This window comes from Gallinula chloropus (assembly GCF_964237585.1).
Source record: "Gallinula chloropus genome assembly, chromosome: 12".
In the NCBI taxonomy this organism is placed as follows: domain Eukaryota; kingdom Metazoa; phylum Chordata; class Aves; order Gruiformes; family Rallidae; genus Gallinula; species Gallinula chloropus.
The window spans coordinates 8,976,737-8,999,885 of NC_140097.1; the positions used below are offsets into that span (position 1 = coordinate 8,976,737).

A 23,149-nucleotide genomic window follows, 5' to 3' on the forward strand; every position below is an offset into this window, starting at 1 on the left:
TAGCAGGACACAGAAAGCACTGAAATGTTCGTGAACCTGCTATGTACCACTGGAAGGTTGCTGGGAAGAACCATTTCCTAGCCCAGAGGCAGGCATCGGTGTGGTCACTTCAGCATGCCTTCCACAGCTGCTGGACAAAGCCGTATGACTTCCCCAAATTAATTCGTACTTGAATTAGGTCTTTCATAAGAACATCTTATCTTGATTTGTTAAAAATTACTCTTGATAGAAAATTACTGCTCTTGGTAATTTATTCAAATAATGATTTATCTTTAGGAGAAATATGCTGAACAAAACATGTACTTAATTTTTAATCTCATCTTCTTTAATAGTTACCATTTTCCATCAATAGAAGCTTTTATACCTTTGCATTTCTAGGTTGTGAAAAATCTGTGTGGCTTGTAGCTGCTTTTGCACTCCAGACACTCCTCAAGCTTCCCTTCAATAAGTGAGATAGATGGAGTTCTGTGCCCTTCGTAAATTACATTTTCTAACAGATTTGTTGTGTTTGTTTCGCTTGAATATTCTCCAATATATCCACCTGATTTGAAAAATTATAAATCCCTGAATGAGGCCATGTTCCAGCTGTGGCTGTACCAGTGCCAAATACAGAAAGTAGTTTAACATCCGTTTGTGTGCTTAGGATTTCCTTGCATGCATGGCCAGTGATGACGCTAAACCTTTGCTGGGAGGTCTGTGAGATTAATTCTGACACCAGGTCTTTTCTAAACTGCTGATTCTCAGGGTAGTTTCCTGATAGGCAAATATGACAGGATACTTTTTGTTAAACCTGATGTTTCACACTGCCTCTGCTACTCTTTGCTCTGCTTCTCCAGTCAACCCAATTTCCTGCTTAGCATTAATATCCTGTATTTTAAAGCATTTTTCGGTCTGTGATGCACAAGCCTTACCTGTACTGATTTAAATTTCCTTTTAAATACAAGTAAAGATGTTAATATTAGCTTAAGTGCCCAATTCTGCAACATTCAGCTAAAATGAGATGCTTCTTGTTTGCAGTTACTTATCAATGTGTATTTATGTATTTTTTAATTACATAAATATATTGATGTCTATTTAAAAAACACATTTTATATATTTCATGTTGACTTTATGTAATTCCAGTTTCTTCGTTAAAATGCTGTGGGCTACTAAGTTGTTCTGTGGAGATGTGTATGATTCTGAAGACACAGCCTTTTTCTGCAGCCAAACTTTCTACAGCTAGATACCAGATAGCTAACCTTATTTTGCATAAATCCATGTTGAATGGCATTAGTTTTACTTTGCTTTAATTGCTTATTAATAAAATCGTATATCAGCCATGCCAGTATTTTGCCATTAGCTGATTTTGGGCTCGCAAGACTATAATTACCTTTCTTGCCCAATTTGTGGATTTTGTTTTTGCTTGCTTGTTTTTTAAAGCTTAGCAGTGTAATCTTTTCCTGACACTCTTGATGCTGCTTGGCTGGCGGTCTCAAAATTCTAGGATGCAAGTTATCCAGATCTGTTTAATTTTAGCAACTGTAGATTAATTTTCTCTCGCTAATTATTGCTGTAGAAAGCACCTCACCCTGAAACTGCATCATCTAGCTTTTTCCTGAAGACTAATGCTTTGTGAATACTTTTGGGTTTTTCTGTACTGTTAGTTCTATTACAATGTCGGCCACAAGTGATGCAAACATACAGTTGACTTAAATTCTGTTCCTAATAAAATCTTAAACTCTGGCCATTATTTTTTCTGTATTTTTCTTTTTTTTCCTGGTCAATTGTACAATTTTATAATCCTGGCTCATAAGTATTGTTGGGAACAGCTTTACAGTCTTGCATTAATTTTGTATGTTTTACTGCTCATTTAAACCAAGCAAGTTTATTAACTTTATACACTGCAAATCAGCTGTTCTTAGCTGACTTTTATAATGAAAAATTCCAACTGTTTTATTTTTCAGGTTTTCCATAATGGCTTATTTTACCCAAGGTTTGCTTAGAGTGCTGCCACTTTTTTTGTTCTCTTCGTTATGAGTAGTTTTGTATCTGAATCCTAAGTTTTCTTACAATTTTATAGAAGGGGTAAGCAAAAGCAAGATAGTGATGCTTTCTGAATGGTTTTCCATGAGCTGTGCCATCATATTTTCTCTTTTCAGCCTAGGGTTGGTAGATGAGTGAATTCTTTGACTACAGCTTGTCACATTTGCCTCCATTTCTTAGTAACTTTTTAAATAGAAATGTGCACAAATATATGCAAACCAAAAGTACTGTTAAAAGTTGGGATTCATTTAAGATGTTGGTATTGCCGTTGCAGCATGGAAAGAGTGTGTGTTCAGTGGAGCTGGAGTGGATGCTGAAGGACTTGGTTTCCTGTGCATAGTTGAGAAACAATCATAAGAAAACTCCTGCAACGCTTCTTAGACATAATATTGTGTGTATTCCATAGAAAAAAATGCAGATTTTATTGAACAAGAAAATTAGTTGGTATATAGTCTACCTTGTTTCTGCTATAAAGTATGCGCTTGTTTTTGGTAAACAAACAGAGTTTGGTTGGAAGTATATAGGTTAAGGAAAATTAGTAATAATTTGTTCTACATATTTTTATGCTATAAATAAGTCTCGAAATAATATATTTATGATTTGTGAGAAGACATGTCTGTTAGATAATGTAATGAAGTGTTCTAGTAGAGCTGAATAGAGATTTTGAGGTAGAAGTTGAGTGAATACGGAAATAAGTAGTTTGTGTATTTGAGTGCAAGCTTGATAAGCACAATCATTGTAGGATTCTTCTTCCTCCCTTGAATAATTGCCTGAGAAGAAGCTGTTCCTGAGGCATCTTAGTAGAAAAGGACATTTGCGGATAAGAAGCTTTTGTCTCAAAACATTCTTATTTTTATTTTTTCCATCTAATACCTAGAAATGCAAAACTGCTTTGGTTGGGTCTTGATCTTCCTGTACATGAACATTTTTCTGCTATAAACTAATGTAAATCGTGCTCGCTGTAACAATGAAAGAGTATCTGTACTGCTGAAAGTTAATCAGATACCACAGAAAATTAACCAGTATCATCTTAGGGTTACTTTTGATTGCAGAAATTGCTCTTTGCCCTGCAAATAAATTGTGCAAATAGACAATGAGTTAATGGAATAAATTAGAAGATGATTACTAGTAGATGCCCTTTATTCATCAGAGGAATGGCAGAGTGCTGTAAATACCAGTTAAGAATTTATTTTTTCAGTTGCCATGTTAGTTCATATAATTGTTTTGAAAGAGCAGGATGAGTCTTGAGTAAATACTCATGAATGGTATAGGTGTATCAATTTATAATCCACTTCGTATTCCTCTTCAACTCCAGGGAACTTCATGTTGTTAAAAGCAGTTAAATCTGGGTCAAATACTAGTTTTGTGGCTGGGAGATCCATACTATTGACTGATGAAATGGACGAATAGGCTATAAATTGTTTCAAATAATAAAATAAATTATAGAAACCGTACCTGGTTTAACTTTATGTAAATGAAATCACAGTAAACAATCACAGAGAAGACTGGATCTACAGTATTGATGTGATAAGTGGATTTCTGAAAACATACTTTAAGTCTATTCTAGTGTGATGGGAATTTTTCCTTCCCATAAAATGCTTTGGATTGTGCCTTTAATAAATTAAACCAAAATGCACTGAGAAATTAATTTAAAACAGTGTTGATTCAGGAATAATTAAGTATGGCAACACTTAAATTAACACATTCAAGAATTGTATGTAAATACATTTCACACTTAGGCTTACCTGGTTATTTACATATTATATGCACTACAGCATAATAGTTTTAAATGCCTTTAAATGCAAACTGCTGCTGAGATTTGATTGCTTATTTGCGATAATATTTCACTTGTGTTTGGAAAATAAATTCCTCTGGGGAAATCAATATTTGTCATGTCAGATTCCATACCTTCCTTGGTTGGGGGACAGGGTTGCCTCTAGGGAAGAGCTGATCGTTCATATGCTACTGTATTAGCAAGATCTGTTTGCGGAATAAAGGATTGCTCAGTCCAGATTCATCTATCATCCTGCTCTCTTCTGTCTTTTCCCTGAACATCCTGCACCAGGGTGTGTAAATTCTCCGTTCTGAACTGGAGAAAGTAATAGCTCAGGCTCCTGGCTCCTTGGCTTGTTTCCTGTATACTCAATAAATGTTTGACTGCGTGTGTTTGTGTTCAGTAGGGACAGGGAATACCTGTGTATGGGAAAGATAAAGGGGATTGTAACTAGCTGGAGGAACATGCTTTACTGAGGTTTTTCTCTGACATAGGAAAAAAATTGACAAAATGTGTACAGGAAAACTGCCTCTTTTTCCTGTGTCGTTATGTGGGAATAGACGTATTTGTGTTCACCGAATGTTAGCAAAGGAAGTGCTCCAATTTGTCTTCAGAATTCTCTTATGAAGTGTGATGCTCCAAATAACTCATTATACATATATTCCCTCTTTAAATAAAAATGTGTTTTTGAAAATGAACCAGCTTTTCTGGATGTGTAGAAATTTACCTTGCCCAATAAATAATCTCACCTTCCATCTGAGTAGGGTAGGCACAGGCATGGTTCCCTCATTGTGCCTTCCAGAAGGTAAATATGCAAAATTATACTCCCCAGAATTGTGACCCAATGCAAAGACCCATAGGAAATCACCCTGGGGGAATGTGGCTGCTCCCCTGACACCTCTTTTGAATTTGAAATCACATTTCAAGAGACTGGATTGCTTCAGGGCTATTGTGAGGTTATGTGACTGTTTCTTCTAAGATCACTCATCCCCAATTGCTAATTCTGCAGAGTAGTGGCTCTATCAGTAATGCAGAGATCCCCAGAACATTCTTCCCTGCTTTATCAGTGCAAGTGTCCAGGGCATAGGTGCAGACTGAGAAGCTGTGTCTGAGCAAATTTAGATATGTAGTATCCTGTGCTGTACCTTCTGAAGAGATGCATATCGAAGTGCTTTGTAAAAGTAATAATCTTGAGTGAAGTAATAATTTTGAGCTGTAGGAATACAGATTAGCTATTGCTATGGCAACCTGTTTACATTCTTCAATTAAAACAATGAATTACAAAATATCAGTCCCACATCTCAAGGAGTAAGACCCAAAATCTTGTTCTTTAAAATTCACACATAGGTCAGTCACAGCTTGAAACATCTGTGCTGTATGTGGAACTGCGTGTTGCTCTATAGCAGTTGAGTTTCATTTTCCATTTAGCTAAATGCATTAGGAAAGTGTTATATGTAAGCAAAACAATAAACCCAACAATATTCAAGGGTTTTAATCAATTGAAATAATTGTATTCAGGTTCTGTTCAGTTTCGTGGCTGTGGGTTCCTGTGCTTTAGCGCTGTACCAGTGTGATACTGGAAAGTGAAGTGTATCATATCGCTCGTTCGAGGGCGATTGAACAAGCCAAAGGGGAGCGTACAGAGAGTGTGTGGATTGCTGGAGGGTAAAAGCTTCATCTGATTCAAATATGTTATATAATATGCTCAAAGTTAGTGAGCATATTTAATATAAGAATCAGTTATCAAGATTCATAAACAACCTGGATGAACTCAGGTTAGGTTGTTAGTGAAATCACTTCAGAGAGCACGAGAATAAGAATAAACTGTTAAAACTTACTGCCAGATAAAATCATTCCTTGGAAGTGATCACCTATTAAACTGCATTGAGCTGTGAAGTTTTGCATTTTCAGAGATTTAGCTGATAGAGGACACAGTATTATCGATGTCTGCAAAGTTGCATGTGTCAATTCATATACATGTGTACAAACATCTTGTTTAATCAAATAGCAGAATAGGATCTAGTTCACCAATTGCTACTCCAAAGGAAGGTTTCTGTAGTGTCGTTGTGAGAGGCAAGTTGGGAGAATTTGATTACAAATATATGAAAGGAATTTTCTTCAGTGCAATTGTAAGAACTTTCAGTGAAGGGGCTGTGGATACTTCTTCTGCTCATCATGCAAGGAAACAGTGGAAAGAGATTGCAAGAGGATGGGAAAAAGTCTTCCATGTTTCTAATTGTTGCCAATCTGTTGCCAGCTGCCTCTAACAAATAGAGAGAGTAATACTGACTAATGTAAGTGCTCATTCATAATCCTCCTCCTTTCCCATACTGAAGAACTGGTTTCTGGGATGGTTGCAGACTGTCCATCCTTGGAGTTTCAGATGGCTAAAGTCCCAGTTGAAGTGATCAAGTGTTTGTGATAATTACAGTTTTGTCCCAAGGTTGGAGGCAGCACTTGCAGAGATCTCTTCGGCCAGCATTTATTAGATCTCCTATACAATCTAGAAAAATAACTATTGTTTCTTTTTGCACCTTTGGCTTTCTGGTCTTCTAATACTGGGATAGAGGGAAATGTAGAGTTTATCTGGTTTATTGCTAATTGAAGGTTGAAGGGAAAGTCTTGAGGTTTGTTTGTTTTGGCCATGTTGTCATTTTGGTTTTTATAATTAATGGCTAAATAATCTGATTTTATACCAGCTATTTGATCCATACCATTGATCAAGTCATAAACTTGAAGTATGTTAAGATCACCATAGTGCGTTTTTATGCAGTGCTTGTGTATTTGTGTATTTGTTGCTGTTTGCTGAAATTTGGTTTCTTGGCAAGTAAGTAGTCTTCCCTATAGAGGAAAAATAAAAAAAGCTTTTTATCAATGTTTTTCTCCTCTTCCTTTTTTCCAAAAGCTCATGAATTGAGGACTGATGTCTGTTTTATTAATTCTTAATTTAATCTAATTGTCAGTTAAAGAATGTTAAATTGTAGATTTTAGTTTGGGGTTTTGTTTTGTTGTGGGTTTGTTTTTTTGTTTGCAGTTTGTTTTTTGTTGTTTGTTTTTTTTTTTGTAGAAAACATTACATTATTCAAAACACTTCTGATTTCTGGATAAATCATTACCTTTTCAGGATACCAGACTTCAGGTTCCCTGCTATGTTTGCCTTTCTTCACATGACCAGATATTATGTCACCCTGTAATTCAGTACATCCTAACAGTTTTCAAACAAACCTTTTTTAAATTAGTGAAAGAAAATTAGAAAATTTCCAGGGAAATCCCTTGCTAGATAGCACATCTGTCAGCGCGTTTCAAGCTGGAGTAATTTTCATCAGCTTCCATCAGCAGTTTTGTTCAAAACTCAAATAAAATGTTTGCTGAAGGCAAATACAATTATTTTAGGGCATATCTCAAACTACCAAATATTTTACTGTTGAAACTGTAATGCCCCAACTTGTATCAACAATGAACTAGTTAAATTAAAAACTAAAAGAAGCAACTGAAATGATACACAATAGTGTGGAAACCTCTGGAGGCCTTCTGTAAGGGAAGTGAAATAGCACTGACTACCCTTTCAAGTACTGATAATATGCAGAGATGTTTGTCTTCATCAGTAGCAGAAAATGCGGCATATCACTATGTAAATTTGATTTTAGTCCTAATTAAATATTTAAAAGATGTTGGCTTTCTGTTGCCCTTTTGAGAAGATGGAATATTCTAGGTACAAAATATTCTTGCATTATTACTATAAAAATTGTTATAAATATGTAAGATCTGTTGACTAAGTATAGTGAATGCTGCTGATTTGAACAAATAATGGCTTCTAAGTACTCTCTGAAGACAGATACTTTAGCTGATTTAGCAGATATTTTAATAGATTTCATTTATCTGGATGATATTTAAGACGATTGATAATTTTACACCAATAAAATTAGTTAATGGGGAATTTCTTAAGGTTTTGTACAAGTAATCTCTGGGAATTTTTTTCAAATTATCAGTAAATATGTGATCCATTTCAAATTGTTTAACATGGAAAAATTTAATTTTAGCTTGAATGCATTATGCTGTTTTAGCACTTATGCTCTCAGAAAATCCTTGAGTCTGCTGTCGGGTCAGATGGCAGGACTGTTTGTTTGTTTAGGGGCCTTCCTGTAGGAGCTCTGCTCTCTGAGGGTTGTCACAAAGGTATCTATTGCCTTGAGAGCATGTATAGGCAGTCTGGGGAAGGAGGTGGTTCTCCTAAGACCAGCCATCACTTGCCTCTACAAGGTGCAAAGAGGCTTTGTTTGGAAGAGGAAGGCAGCACTGGAGAGTTTCCTAGGGAGGTGTTTATTCCTCCTTGATTCCTGTGCGCACTTCTAGTTTAATTTCTGCCTCATGTATTTTCACAGGAATTAGCAAGCATGTCTATTGTTGAGAATTAGAATTTAATGCCTTCTGATAAAAATTGAAAGGACATCTCCCCATTATGTCTTCCCTTCCGAATTCTCTTACAGTGATGCATAGTACGTGTTAACAGCAGTAGCACTTGGACCACTTCAAGCAATTGTACAGAAACTTCAGTAGAAGCCCTGCTGAATTCACCAAGCCTAGGCAAGCTTGGTATTTTATTTTTCTAATGCAATTTTTTCAGCCACACTTTGCTCATTACCACTTGTGCATGGAAATCAGAGATTCACAATGAGATCATAATTCATTCTTTGTATATAAATGTTACGCGTACAAACCACACGGAGAGAATGTTATTAAGAATGCAAAAGCAAGCAGTTGAGGGAAAAGGGTGTTAACATTAAGGCTGGCATTGCAACCTAAATTCAGTTTCTCTTCTGCATTATAATGAAGTCTTTAATGCTAAGAACGCATAATACTTTTCCATAAGATTTCTTCCTTACTCAGTACACAAGATGGACAGTGTTCAATTAACGAGCAGCTATTCACGATGTTGTTTTATCCTCAGTGTTTGATATGTGGCCCTAAGCCTTATTTACAAAGATCGTTCAGACTCTGCTCAGAAGTCAGAATTATTAATTTCCTCATAAGCTTTTCCGTGCTGCTCATCACTACTGTATCCAAGTGCTTCACACATTTTAAATTAAATTTATCTCCACAAAGCCCCAGTGAGGGATGCAGTATAATCTCTATTTTACAGATGAGGAACTGACAGAGATTAAGGTAAAAAAAAAAATCACCAAATTTAGATGCACATTTTAAGACCTAAGATTGGATTCTTAGAGCCCTTCAGACCACATAGTATGTACTGTGCTCAGCAAGCTGCACTCGGTACTTCAGCTCAGGTGTGTCTTCCTTGTCTCTAGGTATTTTCAACAGCATCTCAAGTGTGTAAACTGAAAATTTACATGGTACTATTGATTGCTGAGGGAAAGGTTGTGTTTGATACCTTGTGTAGTATCACACAGGAGCTCTGAGCTTTCTCTGAAAGAAGCAAAACTTCATTGAATCACCTGCAGAGAAGAGGCAGTGGGTTGTGCTGAAAACTCTTATGTCTGATTTTATTATCAAAGACTGTTTCTTAACACTTGCACATAAATTGCCATTATACAAGCCATCTGAATTCTCATCCTTGTCAATATGATTGTTTGATTTTTACAAGGGAGAAGGATTAATTTGGAATATTGAAATTCGTGATCCAGTTAATTTGGTGAATGAATATTAACTGCAAAACCATATTGCCGAAAAGGCAGTACTGTCCTTTCTATAATAAATATTAAGAGGATCTTTCCAAACGTACTTTCATTTATTTTCATAGTATGTTTGGATTTCTTTCCTCTATGAAGACTTTCTAAATACTGGAGGATTCATGAGTGAGTCTAGCAAAACATTATGCCTCTGTTTAGGAAAACCTTAATTGGTGATTGTAATATCTTATGCCCATGGGTTTTATAGCAAGTACATTTAGATGTACCTGATTTTACTTGTATTTTCTCCACTGGCAGTTTATTTTATGGTACTACTACTTTAGGTTTGCTGGCTGCTAAAGGAGTAGCACAGATAATCCAAGATAACACCTGAATTCTTTGTAGTCCTTTAAAACCAGGAAACTGAGGCTTAAATATTGGTGAGTCTTTCTGTTAATTTTGGAAAACTTTAATTTGATTAGAATGAAAAGAGATTTTACCATATCCTTTTCTGTCACTTTGTGGTCTCCTAAGTCTATCTGTGCTTTATTTTCTTATCTGATACATAGTGTGGGTATTTCTATATATTTTTTCCAAAGCTCTTTGAAACCCTTCACTGATGATGATTAGAGAAGTGAAATGTTTCTTGTGTTCAGTGTGGCTCTAACAAACAGTGTTTATGTATGTTATAATTGCCTAGCTAGTTATAGAAGCCAGTTTCTTTAAACACCTCTTTAGTGTTAGCCTACATTTAGCATTTTATTAGACTTCATTTCTGACATTGTGCCAAGTGCCCAGCTTTTGTGGAAATGGAAGGCTACTCTATGTGTAGGAAGTTGGGAGTTTTTGTCCTGTCTATTGTATCAGCCGATACATCTGTAACAAGAGAAAAGTTGGGGTTTTTTTTGGCCAAAGTGTCTTTCCTTTATGTTGTAACTGTTTGCAGGCTGCTTAGAGCCAACTATTCCCAGACCTTTATGGTGTTGCCGGGGCATTATGTACAGAACAAGTGCTTACTATTGAGGGGAAAATATAAGTTAGTAAGAACTTTGCTTGACTAAGTATAATTACCTACTGGGTACTTTGTATAGTACATAAGTATCATATAAATGACCATTAAAATAATAAAGGCCAGGTAAATTACATCCATTATTTAAGAGGTGCAGTGATAGTCCAAAGTTTTCATTAGAAATACCCAATTCATGCCCACCTTCTGTAAAATACTTGATACTGGTAGTCAAGCAGACAGGGCTGTAAATGGAGGGCTGTGGAACTGAGCTGGCGGTCTGATTTATGAGTTATCTGTCCAGTGGAAGCCAGTACAGTCTGAGGAATTCACAAATAAATCAGAGCTTCAGCTTTGACAAATGCCAGCCAAATTTTTGAACCTACAGAGGGATCTCCAGTTGAGTTCTGTGCCAGTTTGCCATGCTTCAACCTAAACATTCATCCTGCAGATTGTAGATTAAGATTTAATCATGTCTGTAGATTTCTAATTACTCATGAATATCTTATTAGAAGGTCTTGCTGGCAAGGAACTCCAAAGCACTTTCAGTAGATTATACATAAATTTGTTCCAGAATTAGTTGCAGAACAGTCATCTGGCACCCAATTCTTGTTTAAAATGTTATCAGGTTTACTGACAAATGAGAATATAATACTGTCTCAGTTATTCCAATATTCCAATTCACCATGTGACCATAAATGTGTGTTTTCATCTTGAAAAGTTAAAAACACTAAAACACTTTTATTGATGTCTAAAGTGATGCAGAGCTGCAAAGGAAGCCACAAATATAGCAAAAACATACAAAATTATTTGGTTGGTTTGTGGCTTGATGATGTGACTCATGCGATTCTGTATGGTGAGACTAGGTCAAAAAAATAATCATATAAACCCTTTTCTAGAAGGAAGAAAAAACTAGTTGGGATAGTTACAGATCACAATGCATATTTTTCAGGACATTTGCCAACCATGAAGTAAAAAGCAAGTTAGAGAATGATGTGCATGTATAGTTAAATGTTATAATTACTACATGCTATGACAGGCTTATGATGTAAGACCATTAAAATAATACACTTGCAGAAATTATGTGTGCTTAAAAATTTTCCCTTGTTTAAAGAAACACTTTGAGCAGTCCTTAATCTTTTGCCAATGAAGATGCTGGTTTGATACTGAGAAAGAGCTTTTCTACCTTTCCAACATATGCTTATTCTTTCAATTGACTTGCAGCCCAGTTATCATCCAACATGGCCTTGTTGACCCAGTACCTCATAGTGCACTGTGCAGAAATGCCAAAAGCTGTGATCTCTGCTCCAGGTATTTTTAATAAGGACAGGGAAGCAACCAGAAATCGGGGAAGTTGTTTGCCTTTTTGTGAACATATTGCCAAGTATAGAGAGCATTTGTGGAAAATTAGAGAGAAAATAAGAGAAGGTAAGTTAACCCTAGAAAACTGTAAGCCCTCTTTTTCTCAGATTCCTTTACTCATGACTGCCTTTCTTCCAACAGTTGACTGAAGTTTACACTGTATTTTTTGAAAGATTTGCAAACCATTTTGTGAGTTTACAACTGTTTTCTCAGCTTTCTCACCCCCATTGTCTGCATGCCATTTGCAGTCCCACTGGTTTAAACGGTCCAGAAAGAGTGGAATGCATGCATGCTTACATTTTGCCAGTGACTTCATCTTTTAATTGTGCAGCTCAATTAGTTGTGTATGTGTACTGTGGTGGGTATATAAATAGACTCTGAAGTTGTAACAGCCCATTTTTGAGCAGTGGACATGATGGGAGTGTCCTTGTCCTCCCAGTTGTTGCTCAGCAGCAGCACATCTGCCTTCTGGGCTGGCAACTCCTCACATGCAGAAGCCTCAGTTAACCACGGTGTGCTGCACATCAGCTGCCTGGGACAGTCATTGGGTCATGGGAGAAGGCTCTCATACTTGTGGGGGAAGGAAAAGAGGCATGGGAAAGATGGGGACATAAATCCTTTGAAAGAAGGCTTCATTGCCCATGGAACAACCTGGTTTAAATGGCTTTATTTTGGAGAACACGCATGTGTATGAGGTGGAAAAATGAAAGTTAATGGGATGTCTTAAAGATTCCAAGATCTAGCATTAGACTTAAATGCACTGTACATAAATGTAAAGAACCCACTATCTACTATTATTAGAATATGAATGTAAATCTGACAATAAATTTTCATTAAATGACTCTTTTAATCTATATGCCTGAGGAATTATTAGGTAAAGTACAGTGTCTGCATTTTCCTCTAAGTGTTTGTGTTACATTTATTAATTCAGCAAGATAAAACGCATGTGGAGACACTGGAGTATTGCAGGAATTGCTCCAAATATAACCTTCATAGGCAAACCCATGGTATAATATTAATAAATTGCATTCAGAATGAAATTAAGTATGATAACCATAATTCCTGGCTACTTGTTACTATTTCTGTCTTATTTTTCTTTATATGGGCAAAAAGTATGGTCAGAAGTCACAATGGGTGTAGCTTTTCTATTTCCCTTGGAGTGTCCAGAAATCTCAATTAGTTCAGTCTTTCTGTTGATAATTTCTTTTTAGTAAGGCTGGATTTACTTTAAGGCTGCAGCCCTTTAATGTGGTTCCATCTGAAGAATGCAAAACTTTATGCATCTTTCAGTTTTTCTGGTGGTAAGTATCAAAAACGTTAAAGAACAGAAGAACAAAATACAGAAAATCAATCTTTAGAAGCGTGTGCTGACTCAATAAGGTTTTTTTGGTTTTTTTGAAGTGATGTAAGTGGTTTGTCAGTGATGTAAAATAAATCTGGGCTGTGTCTGGGAACTCACTATGGAACATCACTTGCTCATTGTATGATTAATTTTGTTAGGACTTTTCTAATCCCCTGCTGTCCCCAAGTGTATGAGCCATCCTTTTGCCATAGAACATCCTGAGCACTCTCTTTCTGACTGCTTTTCTTTAAACCATCTGTGAATTTTGGGAAGAGCCATTTCTCTCTTCTCCTCATGGACTTTACTCCTTGAAATTTTTCACTTAGTTCCCTGCACCTTTTCTTCTGCAATTCTATTTGTCCCATCTCTTCTGTCCAATACTACAGATGCCCAAATTGCATTCACTCAGAGGAAATAGGAAGCCACTTCAGAGGAAGGTTTAGTCTCAGTGTGTATTTCTAAAGCCTATAAAGTGACTTTATGTAGCGCTGTATAGGTAATAAATAAGAATGCTAAAACACGACAGCTTTTTCTTCTCTCTGCATTTTTAAAACCACTTTTTTCCAGTGAAAGATATAGCAAAAGAACATTCCTGGTTGTTCCATCGTCAGGTCTCTTACTTTGTAGCCTCAAAAGAAATGAGCTTAAGCTCAAGTGTTTCAATCTGCAGTGTGCTAGTCTCTATAGCGACCTTCCTCCCCCATCTCTCCCTTCACTAGGGTAGTTTTCCTTACTCAACGAATGTCACAATCTTTTATTGTTCCTCCAACATGTAATGTAGCCCTAGGTAGCCACCCTAGAAAAAAGGATTTTCACAGTATAATTTCTGGCATTTACTGCATACTGCGTAGCATTTTCCTAAATTTTTCCTTTTTCTGCCTTTCACCTTTCTGCTTTAAAAATGGCATGATTGATATTAATATTTTTTCCTGGTAAAAATGTGTTTTACCTTGATCTTAGTGTTGGTAATACATTATTCAGTGTTCCTTCTTAATAAAAGCCATTGGTTGTTTCATTACTCACTGCAGTTATTACAACACCAAAGGTCTCGTTCATCAGAATGACTTGCAGAGGCAAAACCAAACCCCTGATTTCTCCATGCATCAGGATAATAGCTGTGGTGGATTCAAGTTATTAAGCTGTGTTCAAAATATAATGTGTGCTTGGTTTGTTTTATCAAGGAGATAAACACTAAGGGAAAACGTGAACTTTTTGATTTTATTGCATAGGTATGCTTATACATCTTTTGCTTTCAGTAGAAGTCAATGAGGAGGTGAACCTGTTGATTGCATTCCATTTCATGAAGTATTTACCTTAAAATCACTGGTATAGTACATGGATTTTTGAAAAGCTTGTAGTTATGATGTCATCTTCTTGGATTATAATCGAACAAGGAATCATAATCTTGGGTCATCTCTGCTAAGGAGAGAATGTGGGTACACGTGTTGAGTAGTGTGTAAAGCTCTAGATCAAGTCTTGGAATTGGGATTCTGTTTGAAAGGTATCTTCTGTAATATTGCAGTGTGTTAAGTTTGTGCTTATGTGTTCTGGCATGAAGCAGTCAAGACAGTACATGTTAGCAAGCATAGAAGTATTTTCGAAAAGTGAAATTTCAGGTGTAGCTAAATTGTCAAACTAGCAAAAAAACCCAAACCCAAAACCCCCCAAAGAACTCAACCCAAAAAAGGAATGTGATATTTGGAAACAAGTCGTACTCTGGAAAAAGTTGAGCTGTTACCTGAGCACACCTCTGTGCTCAATGCAAACAAAATTGCTCTGTGCGAAGAATGAGCTTGTGCTGCCAGAATTATCTCGGCATGGTTAAATGCTACATGAGTCATCTCCTCTAGTGAACACAGTATACATAGGGACAGTTGAAGGATGTAGTGCATTTTTAGTGCTTTCATGATTCTCTTAAGCCTTCATTTTTCTTTAAATATAATGGATTACACAGTTCTTGTGCCTCTACAAACCTTTTCATTTATTGTGTCTGACTTTGTACTCTTTACCTGAATTATAAGAAACAAACAACTTGGCCTAATTTGTATTCCAAAATGCTTGCTATAGAAGTGAGTTTGACAACTACTTCTGCATCATTTAGAAATATTAATGCCCTCCACATGTATTATGGATAGTATATAGCTTTTGATACCTAGCTTGGTTTTGCATCTGTTGTCAATGTTGAGGTTTCTTTACAGTGTTGTAACAGAACTGTTCACTTTCCTTAAAGTGTCTGTGACTTCCTTGATCCACAAAGACTTGGGTGTCTGGAGGGTTTTGAGGGTTGTGGGGGTTCTTGTTTTGGGTGGTTTTGGTATTTTTTTTTTTTGGCTGGAGGGGAGTTTGCTTTGCTTTTTAAAAAACTGTGAAAGTCATGACAATGACAGACCAGATAATTAGGAGACAGAAACAGGACAGACTTACACAAGTGTGCCTGTGTGTACACACACATTAGCTTAGGTGCAGTAGACAAGCTGATTAATGCCTGGAGAGGAAAACTTTTTTTCCCCCCAATAGTATGAATTTTAATTTTAAAAGAAAAATAAATAAAAGGGCAAAAAGAACGAAGATGGACGAAGAGGTAAAGGAGGCAGCAGGAGGATGCTTGTGAGGCTCGCCTTAAAACTTAGCTTGTCTATACTGGCATTTAGAACAGATCTGAGTCTTGCTTTATTGCAGGGGCTGTAAATTCAGATCCCAGTACAACCTGTGTAGGCTAGCACTGTATTTGAACACACCTTTTAAATAGGCTAACAGTATTTTGGTTGCATTTTGTTCATCTTTCATTTAAAATCTATTATGTGAGGTCTGGACTGGCTGTGCAGAGGGTGTTGTGCCAGGTTTTTTAGGGGCATGTGGGAGTGAGGGGTGAAGATGTGCTTCAACTCACTGGTGGTGGGCAGAATGGGAAAAAGAGAGACCAAGCATTGGTATATCAGCATTGTTGTAGTCACAAATCCAAAACGTGGCACCATACAGGATACTGTGAAGAAAGCTAGCCCCATCCCTGTCAGACTCCCTTCTCTTGGGTATTGTCTATTTCCTGTAAGGTCCTGCTCATCAGTCCTGGCTCAGGTTCCTGCTGGTGGTGCTATCCATATTAACTGGGGCATGTTCTGCTCAGGGTTGGGTGCTGCTTGGTCAGCTTAGGCACGTTCTTGGGTCCATTGATGTAACCCCAAAACTGTAAAGGAACAGTAGGAGAAAGGGGTGGAGGGGCTGGGAAACGCTACTGCAGCCTGGGTGAAAGCAGACGGAGCTGCAGGGGAAAGCAGGCTAAGGGACACAAATGGATGGCCCTTAGCATCATACACATTAAGGTGCCTAGACCACAGTCTATTTTAATTTTAAGTGTAGATAATTTAGCTTGATTGACCATGCTAAGAAAATGGCAATATATTTAAACAGTAATAATTGCGATGTTTTCTTTGCTGCTAGATTAAGCAGGGGAAGCCACGTGTAGGGGATTCAACTCCATCATAATCTGCGTATGACGTGAGAAATCAGTCCTTGTCGACACTGCCAGGATTGGTTGCATGCCTCACATTTAATGGGCTTTCTGTTCAGTAGCTTCTGTGGGTGGTGAAAGTGGAAAATAATCCACACAAGCTTTTCTCTTCAACCCCATGTAGAGCATTAAATACCATTCCCATGGAGAGAATCTAGGCTATACCTGTCAAAGATGCTTGAGCACCTCTTCCAGTTTTGTAATTCTTCTTGGCTTTTTCAGAACAGAAATAGCAGCAGCACGCTATATTTTTGCTCACTGAGAGGGAGAGAGGTTTTTTTTAATTAGAGGCCATTTTCTGAACCTGGAAGAACTCAAAGCACGCAGTTAAATCTTGTACAAGGGTGGGAGTGTAGAATGCTGAGAGATAAAGGTGCTCTAGCAACAGAGGGCTAGTAGAAAAATGGAGTGATTTTAAATTAAAACTATTTCTTTTTGTTAGTGTTTTTACGTATTCTTTGATCAAAATGGCAAATCCTGGCTGCTAGGAACAAGGACATTCCTTGCTATGAGCTTGAGTTAAATAAGTAAAGTTCTGATTTGTGTGGATTTCATCCTCACAAAGTGGGGGTGAGGGGAGGGAATGAATGAAGAAATAATAAAGCATGAAGAGAGGGAAGATGACATGCAGGGCAGTTCTTCATCATACTTCACTTCTTGAACATGGTGCAGAATTCTGATGTCTAAGTAGGAATACACTTTCTGCATAATCCAGCATTTTGGAGGGAAATATCCCAAATAAGCATTTAAGGATGTAGTTTTGCAGGATGAAGGGCAGCTTAGAAAATGCAATGGAAAAATCTGGAGCTAACAATAAGCATAATTTACTGGAGTGTTCCTTTGTTCCCTTAACTACTGTGTGTGACATGAGATGTCTTGTGTTGCTGAATTTAAGGAAAAAAAAATTTTTTATAGTCCTTAAAAAAAACCCAAACCAAGCCAAAACCAAACCCCAAACTAGGTTGGTTTCGTTTTGCCTTACAAATTTGCTGTGCTTTTACACTGAAATTGAATAGCAGAATCAGGAGCATCAAAATTAATGAGCAGGTGATATTAATATTGGAAAATAACAAACTTTGAGAATCCTTCTTGGATTGTTTCTGAAATACTCATTTATATTAGCCCAGAGAGATAATGTTATTGTAATTGGTTTTCTTTAATATGCACAGTTGAAGTTAGCAGCCCATTTCACATTCTCAGCCAGGTTGGTAGTGTTCCTGGAATGGGTGCTCATGTGACTCCTCAGCAAAAGCCTTGAGCTTGGTTCCCAGTGGGTGGTAAGCTCAACACCTTGTCATTAAGAACAAGTAATTGTATGATAAAATAAAGGGGCATTTTGGAGTGCCAGCACCATCTCAATTAAGCATCCATTGGGGAGGCCCACGGAGGCAGGAAGACAGCCTCGTATAGTCAGTATAGCAACAGTAATATCTGGAGGTATTTCATGTTTTGGTCTCTGGCTCTAGAGATGGCATGCAATGATCAGACACATATCTTGATGTCCTGAGGGTCTGTCTTGAACTGAACCACATCTTCTGTTTGGAGGTCTCCCTGTGGAATTCACACCAGAGATATTCTATAGGTTTTGCTAGTTAAAAATATTGAGTGTGAAAAACCCCAAACCCTCATAACCAAATAAATTTGAAGAGCTGAGACCTGTGTTAATAGTTCCTCTAAAAAATTACATTAAATATATGAGTAGTATTTATATAGGCAAATGCAGTGTGCTGTTATTAAGATTTTACAAAACTGTAATAATATTTGAAAATATTTCTGTGTAGCTCAACAATTTTCTTAATGCTAACACTTGTATTTTTCAGGTTGTGATGTAGAATGCTGTATCTTTTTGTATGGGTTACACGGATTTGAGATGTGTTGTGGCTGTAAAATTAGTCTGCTTGCTATGTTAGCCTCTAATACTACATTCCCACCTACAACTGCAGCAACACAGCTTGAAGGAAATTTAATTAGGAAAATGAGGCAGATGAAATAGGCAATGTAATGTATACATGCAATATGAAGAAGAGTAAATACACTTTTCATCTGAATAGTCAGAATAGAAACTGTGTTAAACTGGGCTGAAATTTTCTTTTATCGGAAATGGATTTCTTTCATTTTCTAACATTGCTTTGTAATTGTCCTCCTTATTACTGGGATTAGAAAGGCTACTATCATTAAAGAAGAAACATCTTTCACCAATTATATTTAGTTTCTGTTTTAGCTGGCAATGACCTCCTCATTATGTGAAAAATGGAAATCCCCACAGGAACAGACTTGGTGAGGAGATTCCAATCAGCTGGGAAACGTTGTGCACACACTGCTTGCATCTCATGACCTGCATGCATGCGCCTGTACTGTTTTGATTTCTGCTTGTTTACGGGCCATTCAGGTAATAATGGTAGAATTCAGATGACTGAAATCTTGCTCTGCTGGTAGCAGTTCCCTGCCTCCTGCCCTTTGGAGTATTCCAGCCTTGCTGCCATGTGTGAAGCCCTAAACACAACTGAAACTTTGGTTCTCATTATTATCAATATTTGTTACATTCTGCGACTTGAAGAGTTTTTCGATATACACTTCAGATTGGGATTTGGTTATGTTTAACAGTGACTTTCAGAGTTGCTGTTAGACTGCCAAGATCCACAGAAGCCCCTAGTAATTGCAGATTGATGACTACAATTGGAAAAGCACCCGGTCATCCATTTCCAGCTTGCCTGGAGCCTCAGGTGTTGAAGCATGGCATCCACACCTTATTTCCAATGTCATCAACCTTATCCTGCTGCTGTTTATTGTTTTTTGCTTATAGCAGCAAACAGCCAGAGGATTTCTCCTGATGATTACCAAAATCTCAGGTTCTCTGCCTCCTTAAATTTAATTTCAAAACATGAGGGTTTTGAAATCAGCATCTGTTATTTTAAAGTTTTGGTTCTGTGTTTAAGTCTATTCCCTGTCTCTGGACAGTTTTCATTATCAGTAGCCTGGAAGATGGAGTAAGAAATGATCAGCAGTACTTCTGTTTCTATTTATAGTCTTGCAAAGGTGTGGTGGTACGTTTGATTTTCCAGATACTGCAGATAGGAGCTCACAGTTTCATCATGGCATGGTAGTGCTGGCTGTTTCGTGTGTGTTGCTCCTTTTTCAGACACATTTCCTTCATTGTGAAGAGAACAAAGTCTCCCTCTTGTATCACGTAAAAAGATTCTGGGGTGTTTTAATTGGAATGAGAAAACCTCCACCTGTGGGGGAGGTGGTGCTGATGGACTGTTTAAGTGAAATGAGGAAGATTGGTTGAAGTTCCTAATAATTATTCTTTTCAGACATCAGCACAAGATAGCAGGTGTTTCCTCTGCTAAGTGATTCTTCCAGTAGCTAAAGAGATTTGATTTTTGTATGCTGTCAAGTTTCAGGTTTAATATACGATAAGGAACACGTCTTCTCAGACACTTAATCTACTGTTGACTTTATGGGAAAAAATATAATTATAGAACCTTTACAGATCTTTGAAGCAGGGCTGGTTAAAACCTCCACTCTTTCATGGTCTGCTCAAGCATTTCCTTTAATCTGTGATTTTCAAAAAATAAAACAAGACACAGTACCTGCTTAGAGAATGTTTATTACTTTGAACATGTAGTCACCTGATTGGTTACTATATCTTATACAAAGTTTTATGTATGTTTTTCTGGTGTGAAGCCTGCCTAGATGCATCTGCTGTTATCCTTAATTAAGTTCTTTTGTGGCATCAGGGAGCTGAAAAACCTAGAACTTTCTTCAAAGAGCAAGTGTGTCTGCACTTAGAGGGGGTTGTTACAAGTACTTTTTGTTGGAGCAGATTACAGAAATGGGACCTTAAATTACAAGAAATCTTTTAGATTACGAACCAATTTCTGGTCTTGCTAAACACAGTAGGCTTGCAAGAAAAGATCTGCAGCAAGAGATCCTATGTGACTCTAACAGTATCTTTCTCCATCTGATACAACTTATAAAAATGATTTTTTTTATTATTCACTTGGTTCAAGCAAGGTAATGTTGGTGTAATGTTTTCAATGTATCTGAAGTATTGTGTCATGTGAAATTCTGCATTGCTTGATATTTTACCCTGCAGCACCTTGGATATTTCTGATTGAATTAAATACTTAAAATACTCTAGGGCTTAAAGACCTAAAATAGACTGTTAGGATTGTGCCTCAGATATTTAAGAAGGATTTTCATCCTCAACAGGAGAGAAAATTTTAATGAATGAAAGTGGAAATCTTCGTCTGTCTTCGAGTGAGACAAAATGTTGCATAGAACTATTGATCGTTTTCACATTTCAGTGGCTCAAAGCAGAAAGCACGGAGGGAAAATCACCAAGTATATTTTCCTTAATTTCTCAGTATTTCTTCAATTGAGGTGCTTAGTGGAGAGATTGATTTAGAAATTGTGCTTTCTTTATTTGGTCGCTCCTGTGTGCGTTGGTTTGCGCTGTGGCAAAGGACATGTGAAGCAGCATTTCTGTGCTTCTCCAGGCACCCGTGACTGAAATGCAAAACAAATTAAAACTGGAAGGACAAATTACATTTCTTTGTCTAGAGTTTTGTTGGCCTGTCAGGATGATGAGAGCAGGATTGAAGAAATGATATATAACATTTTTGGTGTCAAAAGAAGCCCTTTCCACCACCCCTTCAAAGAAGTGATGCTTTTCGGAAAGCCTTCGCAGCCTCTCCAACAGACCAATGCCTCGGTGAGCCCAGGAGGCTTTTTTCTTTCAGGAGCTGCATGACAATTTCATTGTCTTGTTCCTGTTTGTAAAGGCGAAGGCGCTCCCTTAACTATCTTAACTATTGTTTCTTTCAGAGCCTGAAGATTAACGTTTATCATGCTAAGATTCGGGCAGCACCTCATCAAACCTTCCACCGTCTTCCTGAAGACTGAGCTCTCCTTTGCTCTCGTGAACCGGAGGCCGGTGGTCCCAGGACGTATCCTTGTGAGCAGTGCCTCAAGGATGAGCACCCGCGCTCTTAGGAAAAGCTGGAGAAGCTCGGTGTGTTTCAAAGGCCAGGTAGGATGCTACACGGGTTTAGTCTGGAACCAGGTGGGGGAACATAATACGCTTGATCGGTGTTGCAGAACTGCCGAAAACAGTTGCTTAGCAACTGTGACCTTAGAGGTGAGTCTCTATTGACCTTTTCACCACAGAAGATGTATAAACAACCAGGTGCTCCTAAAAGCGTTTAGAAGTGTATCTGAGGTGGTACTGTTTAAATTTCATTTTATGCTAAATAACACATCCTGCTTCCCTTTTAATAATGTCACTTATTTTTAGATGTGGTAACTTCTTTATGGAGGATTTTCAACTTCTAGCTAAATGGACACAATTTGTCAAATGGCAGGAGAAGCCTGTATGAAGACACTTCTTTTTGTTGGGGGGGGGGGGGGGGGGATGACAGATTGCTTTGATTAATTTAGGTAGGAATAGATTAAATAAACCATCTGTATGGTGTGCACATTTCCTGAGGTAAAAAATGAAGCCCTGTGTTGTAAGTGAAATTCTCACTTTAGTAAACTCCATGGGAACTTGATTCTGCAAGGTGCCAAATGCACCTATTTCATGTATTTTGTAGTATGGCGTTTGACTTTGCAGTCACAACTCTGTTGCTGTGGAACTTGTGCTGATTTTAGAGGCTGGAACTGGAACATTCAGAAATGCTTAAGACTGGTCATTTCCATAGAGGTTTCAGTAGGAATTCAGGCAATGGCTGGATGTGTTTTGGAAAAAGAAGGTGGCTATCTGGAGTTCATTGAAAGCTTTCTTTCTTGCTCTGCTGGAGTTTTTTGTTGTTTCTTTCACAATTTAAGGTATAGCTTAAAATTGAGTAACCTTTAATATGTTGTTTTTAAGCCCATAAATATGTTGCTTCTGAAATATGGAATCTTCCTCTCCTCCTGTCACATCTGCAGATTATAATGGTTCCAATATAGTACTTTTCTCTATACTTGCTTGGAGTGGTGTCTGTACCAGAAGTAATAAATAAAATGCATGGCAAAGATGCACAAAGACTTCATAGAAACTTTAAAGGTGTTAATGTTTCATTAGTATATTTGAATAAATTAAACGAACAGTTCTTCTCAACTTCAAGTTTCTGAAGTATCTGATGTGAATGAATGGTTTACAGACTTTTTGTAAGATCAGTTAGCGTTTTCAAAGCTATCGCAAGACAGTGTCACAGCAGTCACTGAGATGCAGAGCCTCTCAATGTCTGAGTAATGTTGCTATATGCATCATCCAGATCAGAGAGTAAATAAAACGTTGTCAGTATTGTATGTGCGTAGAAGTCTTAAAAACAGTAGTTAATGATTTTTTCCATTAATTAGTTCAGTGAACAATTGCACCCATTGTTAAAAATAAAGAAGAGTTGTTCTGGGTGAAAGACACTTGTTCTAAAGTTTTGTGAGCACCTAGTAGTGACAGTTTAAGCAGCCTATAAAACTTAATTATTACAAGCTTCTTTCCTTCTTAAATAATTAAAGATTA

The 23,149-nt window shown here is 37.3% G+C and overlaps 1 protein-coding gene across 1 annotated transcript in view; it reads left to right on the forward strand.

Moving 5' to 3' along the window:
- FHIT (fragile histidine triad diadenosine triphosphatase) overlaps positions 1 to 23,149 on the forward strand; it is a 570,515-nt gene that overhangs the window by 139,607 nt on the left and 407,759 nt on the right. Inside the window, exon 3 of the mRNA XM_084269480.1 lies at positions 21,472 to 21,593. Within this exon, the coding sequence (XP_084125606.1) occupies positions 21,494 to 21,593 (100 nt within the window). The 5' untranslated portion in view covers positions 21,472 to 21,493. The remainder of the gene's footprint in view (positions 1 to 21,471; positions 21,594 to 23,149) is intronic.